The sequence below is a fragment of the Dysidea avara genome, chromosome 1 (genome assembly GCF_963678975.1).
Source record: "Dysidea avara chromosome 1, odDysAvar1.4, whole genome shotgun sequence".
Taxonomy (NCBI): Eukaryota; Metazoa; Porifera; class Demospongiae; order Dictyoceratida; family Dysideidae; genus Dysidea; species Dysidea avara.
Genome location: NC_089272.1, coordinates 32,791,461 through 32,809,102, shown reverse-complemented (window position 1 = coordinate 32,809,102; position 17,642 = coordinate 32,791,461). Strand labels below are relative to the sequence as shown.

At 41.0% G+C, this 17,642-nt stretch overlaps 1 protein-coding gene across 2 annotated transcripts in view; it reads left to right on the top strand.

Annotated features, from left to right (window-relative positions):
• The window catches only part of LOC136262149 (receptor-type tyrosine-protein phosphatase S-like), a gene marked incomplete at its 5' end in the record, with an annotated part of 65,007 nt that overhangs the window by 29,597 nt on the left and 17,768 nt on the right, over window positions 1-17,642 (top strand). For both annotated transcript variants that reach the window (XM_066056315.1, XM_066056307.1), the window contains 1 exon segment: window positions 14,486-14,702. In XM_066056315.1, coding sequence (XP_065912387.1) covers window positions 14,486-14,702 — 217 coding nt within the window.

The following is a 17,642-nucleotide window of genomic DNA, read 5'->3' as shown; positions in this document are numbered from 1 at the left end:
ACATTTAAACATACTTGTAATGTTGTTGCTTACCAGTAAAGTGGCGCCTGGCCTCTCCGCGGACGTTTACTAATCTTCTCGTTCGAGCAATCTGTAATTAAACAAGGGCGTGGTGCCGGGCGTTATATAGAATTACACGTACGGTAAAGTCATCAGCACGAACAGGCATACTTATTATACGGTTGTGCCTTCATTCACAGGCGAATCTATCCCCGTTTAGTTCATGTCTCTAGGCCTTGTAGTTTTCTCAAACATTATTTATTATTTATTCATTCATTATTAATGACATAATTTTAACCGCATTTTGTATTATTCTTAGTACTTGGTTGTATAATTATTCATAATATTATTTTGTTTCACTCACGTACAGCAAAAGTTATCCACTTTTTCGCCCTAAAAGCTATATAGCCATGCTTACTGAGTCCTTCCACGTGTCCATGACCTATTAATAAGCCCGTATTCCACAGATCGCCAACCACCCTACACCTCGATAATTTTCTAAGTTCTCTTCGCCATACACTATTGGCAGCAGCTCCGTATACTAAAGAAGCCGTATAACAATAATATTACAGGATTCCATTGTGTGAGCTTCTTTGGGTTTTGTTGCAGAGTTAATCAAGTACTCAACAGCACTTCTTAGACTTAAAAGATCGTGCATAGCGTCTCTGTGTGGTGAGTATAGTCTACTTCTTCCTGTAAGCGCACGGTCGCGATTCGCTGCGAGCGACCATACAAGTGCTCTCTCAGAGACATATAGAAGTGATAGCGCTGACACCAGAGATTATTCATTGTTATGAATATAGTTTCTATAAACCATATTCCTTTCCACGCAAAGCCTAAAGTTGGGTGGAGTCAGTATTAGTGTTAATTAAAATGTTCATGAGTGCCATAATTGTCTGACCACATTGTGTAAACAACATGGCTTCATGCTGTTGATAACCCATGGTTTACAATAGTCTCGCATGCCAGACGGTTTGTGTGGGGGCGGCAAATAAACCGTCTGGCACGCGAGACTAGGTTTACAATAGACATTTCAGCTATACACAGTACCTGACTTTGTTGTTGTGAATGATGTGTGTGCATGCACATTAGCTTCAGACCTTCACTGTAAAGTGTTAATAACGCATAATGTTTGTGGGAAGTCATGCATTCATATACATTTCAACATAAATTTCTTCACTGTGGTATACTCAACGAATACAATACTCACATGAACAACAAACTCTAGCTACACAAACTATATTGTACGTAGCATTATATTATCATTTATACTACTGTGCACCAGTGAGCCAATGTTGTAGTCCATGCACCCATGGAAAATCTGTGTAATATTATGATTCTTCTTATTGTGTACGGTCTTGGCTGAAATAATAAATGCACAGCCACTGACTATTTTAACTTATAATTATATGCTGTCAGAGTTCCATGTCTTCAATTGTCTCATGACAGGTAGCTATAGCTCAGTATCATACCATTTGGTGCATATCAAGACAGTGTCGTGCGGCCCAAAAAGCCGGCGCGTAACACCGTAACACCTGTGAGTATATTGACAGGAAGAAAGAAAACGCAATTTTCGCACCTCCGTAGCTCTGTGCTTCCTTGATGAAACAAGACGATTTTTGCTGTGGACATGCCCCCCAACTGCAGCACTCCACATTCCAAATTTGAGCGAAATCGCTTAGCGCATTCCCGAGATATGCGACTTCAAAAATTGGCTCAGTTTCTTTCGTTTTTTTTTCTTCTAATTTTTCTTTTTCTTGTTGCACACTTACAAAAACTGCTATAAAACTCGAACGCCATATCCGATTGCCTTGAAATTTGGCACACAGAAGGGGGATATGAAGGCACATCTCGGTACCAACTTTGGCTGGAATACGATAAACAGGCAAAGAGTTATGAGCGATTATTCACGAAAAATAACACCAATATTTGTCATGCCTACAGGGTAAACCGCGTATGGAAAGAAGCTGAAAATCGGTGGGTGAATAGGTTAACTATTGAACCTCAAACCTTTTGTGGTTTGAAAGAAATCGAACTAAAAAACAGGAAGATACAACGAAAAAACCAACAGTGTGTAACAATTATGCAATCGAGATTAGCTAATAAAAAAAAACGACTGCTTGACACGCCTACCAGATAAACCGCTTGGGGTAATGCTTTGAAAATCGTTGTACAGATGGAGTAATCATCTTAGAAAGGCTCATCAATGGTGTAGAAGAATCAGACGTAAAGCCACGGAGTTATAACACGAAATCCAACTTGGTGCAGCAAGTGCAAGATCGAGATACTCTAATAGAGCAGTCATCCTAATAGAGTAGTCACCCTGAAGAGAATTCAAGAGATCAGCTAGAAACAAGAAACCTGTATAGAGATCAGCTACACACAAGTCACCCTGTAGAGAGATCAGCTAGAAGAAGTTACCTTGTAGGGAGTTCATGCAACTATGGAAAGGGATAGTTCAGCTAGAAAAAATCACGTTGTAGAGTTCAGCTACAAAGAAACCACCATGTAGAGAGTTCAGCTACAAACAAATCGCCCTGTGGAGAGATCAATAGAAGAAGTTACCTTGCAGAGAGTTCAGCTACAAAGAAACCATCATGTAGAGAGTTCAGCTACAAACGAATCTCTCTGTAGAGAGATTAGCTAGAAGAAGTTACCTTGTAGAGAGTTCAGCTACAAACAAATCTCCCTGTAGAGAGATCAGCTGGAAGAAGTTACCTTGTAGAGAGTTCAGCTTCAAACAAATCACCCTGTAGAAAGATCAGCTAGAAGAGGTCACCTTGTAGAGAGTTCAGTTACAAAGAAACCACCATGTAGAGACTTCAGCTACAAACAAATCTCCCTGTAGAGAGATCAGCTAGAAGAAGTTACCTTGTAGAGAGTTCAGCTACAAACAAATCACCCTGTAGAAAGATCAGCTAGAAGAAGTCACCTTGTAGAAAGTTCAGTTACAAAGAAACCACCATGTAGAGAGTTCAGCTACACACTAGTCACCTTGTAGAGACATCAGCTAGAAGAAGTTACCTTTTAGAGAGTTCAGCTACAAAGAAACCATTCTGTTTAGAGCTCAACTGCAAACAAATCACCTGTACAGAATTCAGCTACAAACAAATCACCCTGTAGAGAGGTCAGCTAGAAGAAATTACCTTGTACATAGTTCAGCTACAAAGAAACCACCAAGTAGAGAGTTCAGCTGCAAAGAAATCACCCTGTATAAAATTCTGCCACAAACAAATTGCCCTGTAGAAAGATCAGTTAGAAGAAGTTACCTTTTAGAGAGTTCAGCTACAAAGAAACCATTCTGTAAAAAGCTCAGCTGCAAACAAATCACCTGCGCAGAATTCAGCTACACACAAATCACCCTGTAGAGAGATCAGCTAGAAGAAGTTACCTTGTAGAGAGTTCAGCTACAAAGAAACCATCATTTAGAAAGTTTAGCTTCAAACAAATCTTCCTGTAGTGAGATCAGCTAGAAGAAGTTACCTTGTAGAGAGTGAAGCTACAAACAAATCATCCTATTGAAAGATCAGCTAGAAGAAGTCACCTTGTAGAAAGTTCAGTTACAAAGAAACCACCATGTAGGAGTTCAGCTACAAACTAGTCACCTTGTAGAGACATCAGCTAGAAAAGTTACCTTGTAGAGAGTTCAGCTACAAAGAAACCATTCTGTAAAGAGCTCAGCTGCAAACAAATCACCTGTACAGAATTCAGCTACAAACAAATCACCCTGTAGAGAGATCAGCTAGAAGAAATTACCTTGTAGATAGTTCAGCTACAAACAAATCACCCTGTAGAAAGATCAGTTAGAAGAAGTTACTTTGTAGAGAGTTCGGCTACAAAGAAACCGTAAAGAGCTCAGCTGCAAACAAATCACCTGTACAGAATTCAGCTACAAACAAATCACCCTGTAGAGAGATCAGCTAGAAGAAATTACCTTGTAGAGAGTTCAACTACAAATAAATCACCCTGTAGAAAGATCAGCTAGAAGAAGTCACCTTGTAGAGAGTTCAGCTACAAACAAACCACCATGTAGAGAGTTCAGCTAGAAGAAGTTACCTTGTAGAGAGTTCAGCTACAAAGAAACCATACTGTAAAGAGCTCAGCTGCAAACAAATCACCTGTACAGAATTCAGCTACAAACAAATCACCCTGTAGAGAGATCAGCTAGAAGAAATTACCTTGTAGATAGTTCAGCTACAAACAAATCACCCTGTAGAAAGATCAGTTAGAAGAAGTTACTTTGTAGAGAGTTCAGCTACAAAGAAACCGTAAAGAGCTCAGCTGCAAACAAATCACCTGTACAGAATTCAGCTACAAACAAATCACCCTGTAGAGAGACCAGCTAGAAGAAATTACCTTGTAGAGAGTTCAACTACAAATAAATCACCCTGTAGAAAGATCAGCTAGAAGAAGTCACCTTGTAGAGAGTTCAGCTACAAACAAACCACCATGTAGAGAGTTCAGCTAGAAGAAGTTACCTTGTAGAGAGTTCAGCTACAAAGAAACCATACTGTAAAGAGCTCAGCTGCAAACAAATCACCTGTACAGAATTCAGCTACAAACAAATCACCCTGTAGAGAGATCAGCTAGAAGAAATTACCTTGTAGAGAGTTCAGCTACAAATAAATCACCCTGTAGAGATATCAGCTAGATGATGTTACCTTGTAGATAGTTCAGCTACAAACAAATCACCTTGTAGAGAGATCAGCTAGAAGAAGTCACCTTGTAGCAGACATGGGGCCAAGTACATGAGTACTTATACTTAAGTACACTTAAGTACAGATTTGAAAGTACTTGTACTTTACTTAAATACTTTCTTAATTTCCCCAATGTACTTGTACTTATACTCAAGTACTTTGCTATGTACTTGAGTACTTAAAGTACTTTTAAGTACTTGTAAGTACTGCAAACATTGTACGTAGTTTGTACACAGTGGGTGAAGGTGCAGTTTACAACTTTTTGTGATTCTTCTACTGCCTTCCCCAACCTTACTATGTACCATGTTGCCACGATTAATGATGTCATAGCATTCTGGCAAACAAAAACAATGCTGCTATTCAAGTCAGTGAATTTTAAGAGTTTAAGAGAGAGAATGGTTGACAAAAACCAACCCCCTAGGCGCACTTACATACTACAATACACTGAATACAGCATATATTTTACTACAGCAAAATGTACTTGTATATACTTTACTTAAGTACTTCCAGCATGTACTTGTACTTTACTTAAGTACTCTCTTGATTGCTGCTGGTGTACTTGTACTTGTACTTGGAAAATTCAAAAGTACTTGTACTTTACTTAAGTACTTTTAAATGTACTTGGCCCCATGTCTGCCTTGTAGAGAGTTCAGCTACAAACAAATCACCATGTAGAGAGATCAGCTAGAAGAAGTTACCTTGTAGATAGTTCAGCTACAAACAAATCTCCCTGTAGAGAGATCAGTTAGAAGAAATTACCTTGTAGAGAGTTCAGCTACAAAGAAACCATCATGTAGAGAGTTCAGCTGCAAAGAAATCACCACTGCCCAAATTTCAAGGCAATAGCTCTTTCCAATCTGAAGTTATCAATTGTCAAAGTTGGCAAATTGGATGTGTGGAAGGCCCCTTTTCACAAATCCGGTCACATATGTATTATATGTGACCGGATTTGCGAAAAAGGGTCTTCCACACACATCCAATTCTATGAACTTGAATGACCATACCTTTGTGCTCAAAGAAGATACTAACCTGAAATTTTGTTCATGTATTAACCTATGTTGTTACTCATCACTGTCCAAATTTCAAGGCAATACTATTTTCCTATCTGACATTATGAACTGCCAACGTTTGTAAATTGGATGTGTGTGGAAGACCCCTTTTCGCAAATCCGTTCACATATTTATAATTTGTACATTTACTGATAAAATATTTAAAGTACATCTACTTCATCTTTACTTCTTCCTGTAGTAAAGAAAAAAAACATAGGTTAAAAAGTCCCAAAGCTGGCCATAGGCCGGCTTTGGGGTATACAAATACAAAAAGAAATGAAATCTAATCCAAAACAGCCAAGCTGTAAAAAAGGTGTGCGGCCCTCAGAAAGGCTATGGTGAAAAAAGATGTGAAATCCAAGGTGGCGGCCAAGAAATGGCTGTGATGGTAGGTTAATGGTAAAAATTTTAATAACGACAATTCTGGTGAATTTTGTGCCAATTGACCAAGCGGCACCAAATTCACCTGAATTTTCGTTATTAAAATTTTTACCATTAACCTACCATCACAGCCATTTCTTGGCCGCCACCTTGGATTTCACATCTTTTTTCACCATAGCCTTTCTGAGGGCCGCACACTTTTTTTACAGCTTGGCTGTTTTGGATTAGATATATTCATGAGCACTGCATTAGGATGCTAATGTGAGTAAGAGACTAGAGTCCTGAGACATGTAGTAAGACAAGTTAGACAACAGCTGCTCACTGTTGTGTGTAATGTATAGTCTCGTCCACAGTCAAGAGCAGTCAGGTAAATACTCTAATAATGCAGTCAAGTGTGTCTGATAACAACAAAGCTTACACTGAACTTGACAGCCACTAATTGTAAACTGCTCTACGTATATCTACAACAATTATCATTATCAGTAAAACAAATCCATTACTGGACTAATAAAAAGTACACAAACTAGATGAATAAAAATTGGAAATTTTAAAATGGGAATAGGGATCGCTAAAAAATCCACCAAACAAGAAGGGATCGCTGGGGTGGTAATGCAAACCACAAATCCCTATTTTGAGTCTGTCATAAATATTAGTTACATGCTTCCCCGAGTCATTTTAAAATGAGTCAAAATAGGGATTTGTGGTTTGCATTACCACCCCAGTGATCCCTTCTTGTTTGGTGGCTTTTTTAGTGATCCCTATTCCCATTTTAAAATTTCCAATTTTTATTCATCTAGTTCTTACTACTTGGTTGTATAATTTACGAATGGCTCAGGGCACGAAGTGCCTGCATGCTATTTGTGATTACATGAGGAAGGTGAAGTTGAAATATCAACATGTAATGAGCATAATTACAAGGTATAACAGCCATTTTGAAGTTCACGTGACAACGATGACATCACTACACACAGCTCCTATAAAAGGTCCACGTGTTCACACTTGCTCGTCGTTTTAGAAGTCAACCTCTCAGGTATGTGTATGCTTTCTTGAAATTACAACTATATAGGTTGTACCTATCTAAACGACCTATGAAGTGAAAAACCTCAGTAGTCAGCTCTAGCTGATCTAAAAGGTACACATAAGATTAGCACAAATATTATAGGGCGGGGGGGTGGACATGTTGATATTTCAACTTCACCTTCCTCATGTAATCACAAATAGCATGCAGGCACTTTGTGCCCTGAGCCATTCGTAAATTACATTTCGGAAGGCTCAGTTTCCATATCAACATGTAAGTTTGAAGAAGCTGCAGATGTCAGTACTGATATTCCAAATGATTCTCTTGAATCCTTATTTCTGTGATAGAACGTCTGAAAGGTCCCTTCTGAAGACCAGTCTGCAGCCTTTAAGATATCTCCTATTGTCACCCCAGACCATGCTGCTGTTGAACATGAACTCCTCTGACTGAATGAGCTTTAAACACTGATGTGTCAATACCAGCTTCAAACAAGCATGTACAAAGCCACCTAGCAATAGTGCTACTGGTCACAGGAGCATGCTTTCCAATCCATGAAAGAAACAGTTTAGACTGAGTAGTGTTTTCATCTAAATTCCTGAATGCAACTGTCCGAGATTCATAGGCCTTTAGGGCCTGCACAGGGCATAGGCCTGGGTCTTGTGTAAACTCTGGGAAAAAGAAATCCTCCATTGGACGTGAAGCTCGACTCCGCTTGGAAAGGTGTAGGGGTTTAAAAATTACTCCACTTGCCACGTAGGTGCGGGCACTGATATCCAGGTTAGCCAGATCAGCTGAGCGAGATGGCCTGGTTAAAGCTAGCAGCATAGCTGTTTTGATTGAAATTTGGTGTAGGGTAAGGGAGCTATTTTGCCCTAAACCCTTAATGTACTGTAGCACAACTCCTACATCCCAGAAGGTGTTATATCGTGGTAGTGGTGGTCTAGCATTATATGCCCCTTTTAGTACTCTTGAAACCAGCGGGTGCTCACCCACTGGGTGACCCTCTATCTTGCTGTGAATAGAGGATATTGCTGACCGGTATGAGTTAAGTGAGCGGTATTGATAGCCCTGAGAGTGCAATTCTGCCAGAAAATTTACCACATCACTCACAGGTCCTTCAAAGGGATTTCTATCCCTTGACTGACACCAAGAAATCCATTTGGAACACAAGGAGTTATAACTTTTGTTAGTCTTTGATCTCCAGGAAGAGAGTAAGAGCTCTGAAGCCTTTGTAGAAAGTCCCTGTGATGAAAAGGTACTCCGGAGATGGGCCATGCGATCAATTGTGGGATTCCCCGAGCCATTATGAACCGTTTCCCCGCTGGCAGGGTCACTAAATCTGGAGTGTTGGGAAGTAAGCATGGGTAGTCCTCGAGCATTCCCAGGGCTACTGGGAACCAAGGTTGAGTTGTCCACCGTGGAGTTATTAGCACCACTCTTGCTTCCTGTTGGGTTATTTGTCCCAGGCACCTGTTGATGAGGCACCAAGGTGGGTTGGCATATCCCCTGTGTAGAGCCCATTTCTGTGTGAAGGAATCTGTGGCCTCTGCCTCCGGATCTGGGCGCCAACTGTAGAAACGTGGGAGTAGTGCTGTGAGACGTGATGCAAACAGATCCACTTCTAGTGGTCCCATCTGTTGCTGGAGCACCTGAAACACTGATGAATTGAGCTTCCAGTCTCTCCGGTCGTGGTTTGTCCTGGATTCCCAGTCCGCTGTTGTGTTGTCCAGGCCCGGGGGATGTTCTGCTATTAGTGTAATCCCCCGACTTAGACACCACTCCCAAGTCTCCACTGCTAGTTTGCAAAGAAGGTCGGAGTGTAGTCTGCCCTTGTGATTCAGGTATGACACTGCTGTTACATTGTTGGACTTGCACAGGACTGTGCACTGACTCTGATCCCTGGTGAACGTTTTCAGTGCCAGAAATACTGCCATCAGTTCCAAATAGTTGATATGATGGGCTGCTTCCTCTACAGACCATAGTCCCCCTGTCTGTTCGTGACCATTCGTGCCCCCCCATCCCATGTTGGATGCATCTGATTCTATCACTAGCACTGGAGTTGCTGGGAGAATCGGTGCCCCATTCATCTGTGAGGCCTGCTCTGACCACCAGGTCAAATCCATTCTTGCTGCAGGGGATAACTCTACCTGGGTCCTGAACTTCTCCACTGCTAAGTGGGGAGTGTCTGGTGGTAGGGCTGAGTTCATTAGCCTCTGTAGGGCCCTGTAGTGCAATGGGGCTGCTTGGATTGCTCTGGTTGTAGCTGATGTTTTCCCTACAAACCTTGCTAGTTCTCTCACAGACACTGTGGTTTGGCTTAGTAGGCGGAGAGCATCCTGGCGGATCTTTCGGAGCTTCTCTGCTGATGCTGAGTGTCAGGGAGCATAATTATTTGGAACCCAAAAACTCTATCTGCTGAGTTGGGGCTAGAAGTGATTTCTTCCTGTTTATTAAGAGCCCCAGGGCCTCGAAAAGTTGGCATACTTGGGAAACAAGGATCTCTAGTAGATCTAAGCTCTGGTGGAGTAAAAGAATGTCGTCCAGATAAATGATCATTCTTACTCCTATCTGTCGGAGTAGTCCAACCACTGGCTTTTGCAGTTTGGTAAAAACTCTGGGTGCTGCTGATAGGCCGAATGGGAGACACTTGAACTGGTAGGTCTTGCCCTCCCATTGAAATTGAAGAAATTGGTAGTGGTCTGGGTGAATTGGGACCTGCAGATAAGCATCCTTGAGGTCCAATTTTGCCATCCAGTCTCCCTGTAGCATCAGGGATGGAAGAAGATGGAGCCCCTCCATCTTGAAATGTTCTGCTTTGACAAATCGATTCAGCTCCTTGAGGTTCACCACCGGACAGTACCCCCCACCTTTTTTCTCTACAAGAAATATCTGAGAAATAAAGTTGTTGGGACCTGCTTGAGTTTCCTCTATAGCCCCTTTGGACAGGAGCTCTGTCACTTCCTCCGCTATCAGAGAGCACCTTGTTTCTGAGGTGTGTATCTCTGAGGGGGCTTGATACTGCTGAGGGGCTGTGGTGAACTCGATATAGTAGCCCTTCACTACTTGGAGAACCCAAGGGTCTAGGGTAAGCTGCTGCCAGTTTTCCAGAAACTTGGGCAGTCTCCCTGCCAGTGCTGGGCATGTTAGCCCATGTTCATACTGGCAATCAACACCCCTAGGTGTTGAGGTGACCCTGGCTGACTGGGCTGAACCCCATGCAAAGGTGTTGATAACTGCATAGGTTGAACACATTTTATTAAATTTAAGTGATGTGGTGCAGGGTATTGAGTCTCTAGTCATTTCTTGCCTTGGGAGGTACCAGGCTTTGCTGAGCTGGCCACCATTCCATGTCCCTTCCGGCTTCGTGAGTGATCCTGGCCACTTCGGAATCGGCCACCCCTGCGACCCCAGGCACCTTTCTGGGGGTGGCTCTTGTAAAAACCCTGCTGTTTGGTGTTGGTAGTGCACACAGACTTCTTGAGAACAGCGGCTGCCTCCAGACACTCTTTTGCCACCGAGGAAAAATTTTCTCCAAACAAAAAAGGTGGAGCCTCCACAAAGTCCTCATCCTTAACAAGAGGTTTGAGCTGGGGATTCAATTGTTGCAGTATAGCCTGTCTGCGATGCACCGCGTGGTGCTGCGAGGCATTTCCCAGGAAATACAAGGCTTCCTGCATTGCCTTGGTGGCCTCTTGAAGACTTGCTCTATCTTCCTGGATATCTTCAAGGGCCGCAATCAGTGGGGATGCTGCATCTAGCCAGTACTCTTGTAGTTGCTTCGCTCGTAGATCATTCCTTATGGTGTCTTTAGGTAGGTTAGCTGCAACGACGGGGTCCAAGGTAGGGCACTTCGTCCAGCGGCAATCGGGCATCCCTAGTTTCTCTACTCGCTGAGCTCGGTTCTTACGGTCCATCCTCTTACTGAAGGCAGTCTGTAGGAAAGCTTCGCCGGCCTCAGATAGTTGAAAGGAGTCAGCATCAATCTCGGCGTCAAACTCTTCGTCGGTGTCTGGCTCCTCCTCGTTGGTCTCTCGACCGCGTTTTCTCTGAGCACCGCCCGAGCGGTTGCCAGAGTTGCCGGTATTCAACGCGTTACCTAACGCGGCCGGCGGCTGGTTGCCAGACGGTGGCGGATTGGTGGCAACGTTTGTGGCTCCGCTCTTCAATTCTTGCAGTTCCTTCCAAAAAAGAAACATCATTTCTTGGAGTTCGGCAATAGTCTTCACTGTGGAATTGTCGTTGTCACTCATCTCATTCTTGTAACACAAATCGTAGCATTTGCTGTTATAGCCAAGTAAAAAGCCGAGCAAGTGTGAATATGTGGACCTTTTATAGGAGCTGTGTGTAGTGATGTCATCGTTGTCACGTGAACTTCAAAATGGCTGTTATACTTGTAATTATGCTCATTACATGTTGATATGGAAACAGAGCCTTCCGAAATGCAATTATTCTTATTATTTTGTTTCACTTGTGTACAGCCCAAGGCTTCCATTTTTTCGCAATAAAAACTACACAGCCTTACTCACTGAGTCCTTCCGCGTGTCCATGACCCATTAATTAACCCGTACTCCACAGATCGCTAACCGGCCTCCACCTCGATAAATTTCTAAGTTCTTCTTCGCCATTACCTGCTGTTCTGTATACAGAAGAAGCCGTAGAAGAACAAAATTACGGTATCTTGCGTGCTCAGGATGCGTATTGTTCAACTATGGTCTTTATAACGTTAATAGATGGCAGATTGAAGTTGTGCAGCACTCTTTTACCTTACAAGATCGACATAATAGGGTCTCTAGTGAGCTGCCCGTCTTTGCTACGAGAAACCATTCAAGCGCACATGCAAGGCATCCAGTTTATTCTTCTTCCTAGCCATCACAGTGAGTGCTTTGTTTGTCCATTATAGGTGGAAGATAAATGGTAGCGCTGATATCATGGCTGCTTTTCACACGCAAAAAAGGTTGGGTGGGGTGTTTATTACAACCCTACCATTTAAAATATTTTGTGGTCTAACCACATATCATCAACAACCCTCCCATATGGTATCCATGTCATAAACAACTTACAGAGTGTGAAGCCTGACAGTCTTATATGGGAGGATTGCGTGCTACTGTGCTTATGTCACTGTAACTAGCTACTGTGTACTTATTTTAGCACATTCTCCGATCAGCTAGTGACATTGACACTTGCAAACATTTAGCTATGACCACATGCTAACCAGACTTTGCTGACTATACCTATGGTGTTCCACTTTATGACACACTGCTACACCTAGGCTTTCCAGGGCTAGAGCCCAGTCTAAGTCCTGGCAATTAAAACTCAATATGCCAGTTTAAAGTACTCCTGCATGGGTAATGACTGCCAAATCCCTGGTAATCATGTAAGACTGGCTACGCCATGCACTGGCCACGCCATGCACTGGTCACGCCATGCACTGGCCATGCCATGCACTGGCCACGCCATGCCATGCACTGGCCACGCCATGCACTGGCCACGCCATGCACTGGCCACTAGCAGTGACATTGTGATTTATACATGCAGACACCGGCATAGGAAGACTTTTCGGCCAAGCCTAGCCATCTCCTATTTGCTTGATTAATACCAACTCACAGTGTTGCTGCTGTATTCAGCCCTGTTCATACGTGCATTTATACAAAGGTGTTGTAAAGCGGCATCGCTACAATAATAGCACTACAGCTACAATGTGTAGCTATCTCTTCACTACCTATTCTGCTGGACAACTCTACACCTATAATACACGTGCTTGATGTATGCATCGTTATATCATGTGAAAATTTATCTTCTCTTTTGAAAAAAAAATTGGACTCTACAGGAATTATAACACTAACAGTTACCATTCTTATAAATTGTATCATAGAGTTTCATTCTTGTCCTTCTGTTAGAATAAACACCTAAGACATCTTGTTCTTCTTCAAGTCTCCTGTGCTGTCATCAACACTGTCTCCTGTATGATAGGTGCGCAATCAGTAAGCTATACAAAGGTGTTGTAAAGCATCATCGCTACAATAATAGCACTACAACTACAATGTATAGCTATCTCTTCACTACCTATTCTGCTGGACAACTCTACACCTATAATGCATGTGCTTGATGTATGCATCGTTATATCACGTGAAAATTTATCTTCTCTTTTGAAAAAAATTGGACTCTACAGGAATTATAACACTAACAGTTACCATTCTTATAAATTGTATCATAGAGTTTCATTCTTGTCCTTCTTTTAAAAATAAACACCTTGTTCTTCTTCAAGTCTCCTGTGCTGCCATCAACACTGTCTCCTGTATGATAGGTGCACAATCAGTAATTCTTCTGACAGGTAGGTAGCTCATATAGCGGTGTGTTTTCAGCGATGGCACAAAGTGTGACGATATTGGCTCAAACACTGAGTATAGACTAGGAATTAATGTATCCTGCCTTATATTTTGTGTGTGTACAAATCAGGATGAAAATGCAGTCTTTATCATAGATTACAAAATTAATATTGCATTAACATATCTAACGAGTTAGCCTTTTAAACTAAGGAATCTCTGTTAGCTTACTACACTAATGTATCAATGAACTTATAATCCGTAAATGGATTTGGAATAAAGTACAATAACTAGACATATTAAAAATTTCGCTGTGATGGTAATATAAACCACAAATCCCTATTTTGACTCTCTATAAATACAAAATTAATAATGCGTTAAGATATCTAGTTATTGAGTTTACCTTTTAAACTGAGGAATGTCTGTTAGCTTACTGCACTAATGTGCCAATTAACTTATAATCCATAAATGGATTTGGAAAAAAGTACACAAACTAGACATATTAAAAATTTAAAATAAGAAATAGGGATCGCTGAAAAAAGCCATGAAACAAGAAGGGATCGCTGGGAGTGGTAATGTAAACCACAAATCCCTATTTTGACTCTCTGTTGGTGGTAATGTAAACCACAAACTCCTATTTTGACTCACTTCAAATTGACAGCATGTAACTAAAAATTTATGACAGAGAGTCAAAATAGGGATTTGTGGTTTACATTACCACCCCCCAGCGATCCCTTCTTGTTTCGTGGCTTTTTTCAGCGATCCCTATTTCTTATTTTAAATTTTAAATTTTTAATATGTCTAGTTTATTTTGCAATGGAGAAAAAAAGCGAATTGTGGTATAGTCATAGCAAAAATGCGTATATATTTCTACTGCATATCAACTAAATAATTTGCAAATGCACACACAAAATTTTTATTGAGAAACTGTTTATGTGACATAAATGGTATAGTCCATTAACTATGTACTGTAACTGCCTGAGTGTGATTCTTTTAACATATTTATGCTCTACACAGCCTGTCATAATGGGTAATGGTCCGCTGGAGCAACCACTGGTATACCGAGTATACTACAATGGTACAACAAGGGATGTTGATAACATCACTACTTCATTAACATTTCCCTTCTCACCACTACCTGTTGGAATATATCGTGATAATATTCATCTCATAGTGACTGCAGCCAACAGATTTGGCAGTGGAATATCTAGCAATACTGCCCCTGCTACAGTTTGTAAGTTAATTTCACCTGATGGGTATTGGTATGGCTTTGTACTTATCAAGTCACATGGTAGTGTGTTTTGTGGCCAAGAAAGTCAGCATACTACATTGGGTACATTTACAGAAAAAAAGAAAATGGGTTTTCATGTTTTCACACATGCATAGGTTCATTGTCGTTTCTCAAAAAGCATGTGATGTTTGCATTATAGCTGCCCGCCATCTTTGGCATCCCACACACCAAATTTAAGTAAAATCACTTCAAACCCTCAAAGTTAGGCTTAATTTCTTCATTTATTCCTTTGCGTTTTGTGGGTGCTTATTTATAAAAACTATAATTTTATAATTTGATTGCTGTGAAATTAGGATGTATTGTGCTGAGTTCATGTAGCAAGTCTCTGGTGTAAATCTGACAAACAGTGGGTTATGGGCATCTATTTGTGTTAAAAAGACCAATATTTTGTCACACCTACAGCATAAATCACTTAGTGGAGTGGAATAGCAAAAAATCCTTCTGTGTGTAAGTTACCCATCATAGCTCAAATCTTTTGTTGTTTAAAAGAAATTGCAGTGATTACTTTTTAAGGAAAGCACCAAATGTAATATAAAGTTGTGGTGTTAAAGTAGCCTAGTAGAAGAGCTACCAAGTAGCAAAGTGATCAGTTGATGATTTTTGTTGGGTATATGCAAACATTCATGCATGTGAGCGTGTGTGTGTGTTGTGTGCGATAATCCATAGCAAAAGAAGTACTAAACAGGGCCGGCCTTAAGGGTAGAGACAGCTGCCTAGGGCCTTGGGGCTAAGGTGGCCCCCAAAGCTCTAAAACTCCAGTTCTCAACCTACAAATTCAGTATATAACACTAGGTAACTCGTATTTTTAAGAAGATAAAATCATAATATACAACTCATTGCTTGAGGTATGCATCACCGATAAGTATGGATCATGTGATGTTCTATAGTAATGTAACATAGGCGTAACAAGCACCTCGTGGTTTGTGTGTGTGTGTGGGGGGGGCAGATAATTGTAAGGAAAAATAAATGCTGAGCATGACAAGCACGCTAAACTATAGGGAGTATGGGGGCATGCCCCCGAGCAATTTTTCGAAAACTAACACTTTGAGATTAGAGTATTTTTAGTAGTGAAACATGGTTGAATCATTCCAGCAATGCATTTTTACTTGTGTAATTCTATATCTAATCAAAAACAACCAAGCTGTAAAAAAAGGTGCGGCCCCCAAAAAGGCCATGGTGAAAAAAGATGTGAAATCCAAGGTGGCGGCCAAGAAATGGCTGTGATGGTAGGTTAATGGTTACATTTTAATAACGACAATTCAGGTGAATTTTGTGCCGCTTGGTCTTGGCACCAAATTCACCTGAATTGTTGTTATTAAAATGTAACCATTAACCTACCATCACAGCCATTTCTTGGCCGCCACCTTGGATTTCACATCTTTTTTCACCATGGCCTTTTTGGGGGCCGCACCTTTTTTTACAGCTTGGCTGTTTTTGATTAGATATCACTTCTTTTTGTATTTGTATACTGCAAAGCCGGCCTATGGCTGGCTTTGGGGCTTTTTAACCCATGTGTTTTTTTCGTTACTACAGGAAGAAGAAAAGAACTTAAAGAAGAATTTTGTACTTCAATTATTTTTTATTTTATTAGTAATTATACAAATTATATACATATATTTATTACATGCCCATTATGCCCCACAGGATATTTTTTTGCAGCTGATCTCTCTACTGGGTGACTTGAAATGTAGCTGAACTATAAACAGGATGGTTTCTTTGTAGCTGAACTCTCTACAAGGTAATCTCTTCTAGCTGGTCTCTCTACAGGGTGTTTTGTTTCTAGCTGAACTCTCTACAGGTGATTTGTTTGCAGCTAAACTCTCTACATGGTGGTGTCTTTTTAGCCGAACTCTCTACATGATGGTTTCTTTGTAGCTGAACTCTCTATAAGGTGACTTCGTCTAGCTGAACTCTCTACAGGGTGATTTTTTGTAGCTGAACTCTCTGCAGGGTGATTTGTTTGCAGCTGAACTGTCTACATGATGGTTTCTTTGTAGCTGAACTCTCTACAAGGTGACTTTGTCCAGCTGATCTCTCTACGGGGTGATTTGTTTCTAGCTGAACTCTCTACAGGTGATTTGTTTGCAGCTAAACTCTCTACATGGTGGTTTCTTTGTAGCTGAACTTCCTACATGATGGTTTCTTTGTAGCTGAACTCTCTATACAAGGTAACTTCTTCTCTACAGGGTGATTTGTTGTAGTTGAATTCTCTACAAGGTGGTTTGTATGAGGCTGAACTCTCTACATGGCGGTTTCATTGTAGCTGAATTCTCTACAGAGTGATTTGTTTGCAGCTGAACTCTCTACATGATAATTTCTTTGTAACTGAACACTCTACAAGGTGACTTCTTCTAGATGCTCTCTCTACAGGGTGAATTGTTGTAGCTGAACTATCTACAAGGTAACTTCTTCTAGCTGATCTCTATACAGGGTGATTTGTTTGTAGTTGAATTGTGTACAGGTGGTTTCTTTGTAGCTGAACTCTGTACATGATAGTTTCTTTGTAGCTGAACTCTTTACAAGGTGACTTCTTCTAGCTGAACTCTCTACCAGGTAATTTCTTTGTAGCTGAACTCTCTATATGATAGTTTCTTTGTAACTGATCTCTCTACAAGGTAACTTCTTCTAGCTGATCTTTCTACTGGGTGATTTGTTTGCAGCTGAACTCTCTACATGGTGGTTTCTTTGTTGCTGATAGGGACCCGCCGATTATGCTGGCATAATTATGAGCATAATATGTGTCTGAGCATAATGCTAGCATAATAGGTAGAATATTTGTGTAATAGTATGAATTCTTGCTTATCAAAATAGCTATCACAGAAAGATCGATATACTCTAATAGAACAGTCAGTAACTCTAATAGAACAATCACATAGCTGACTG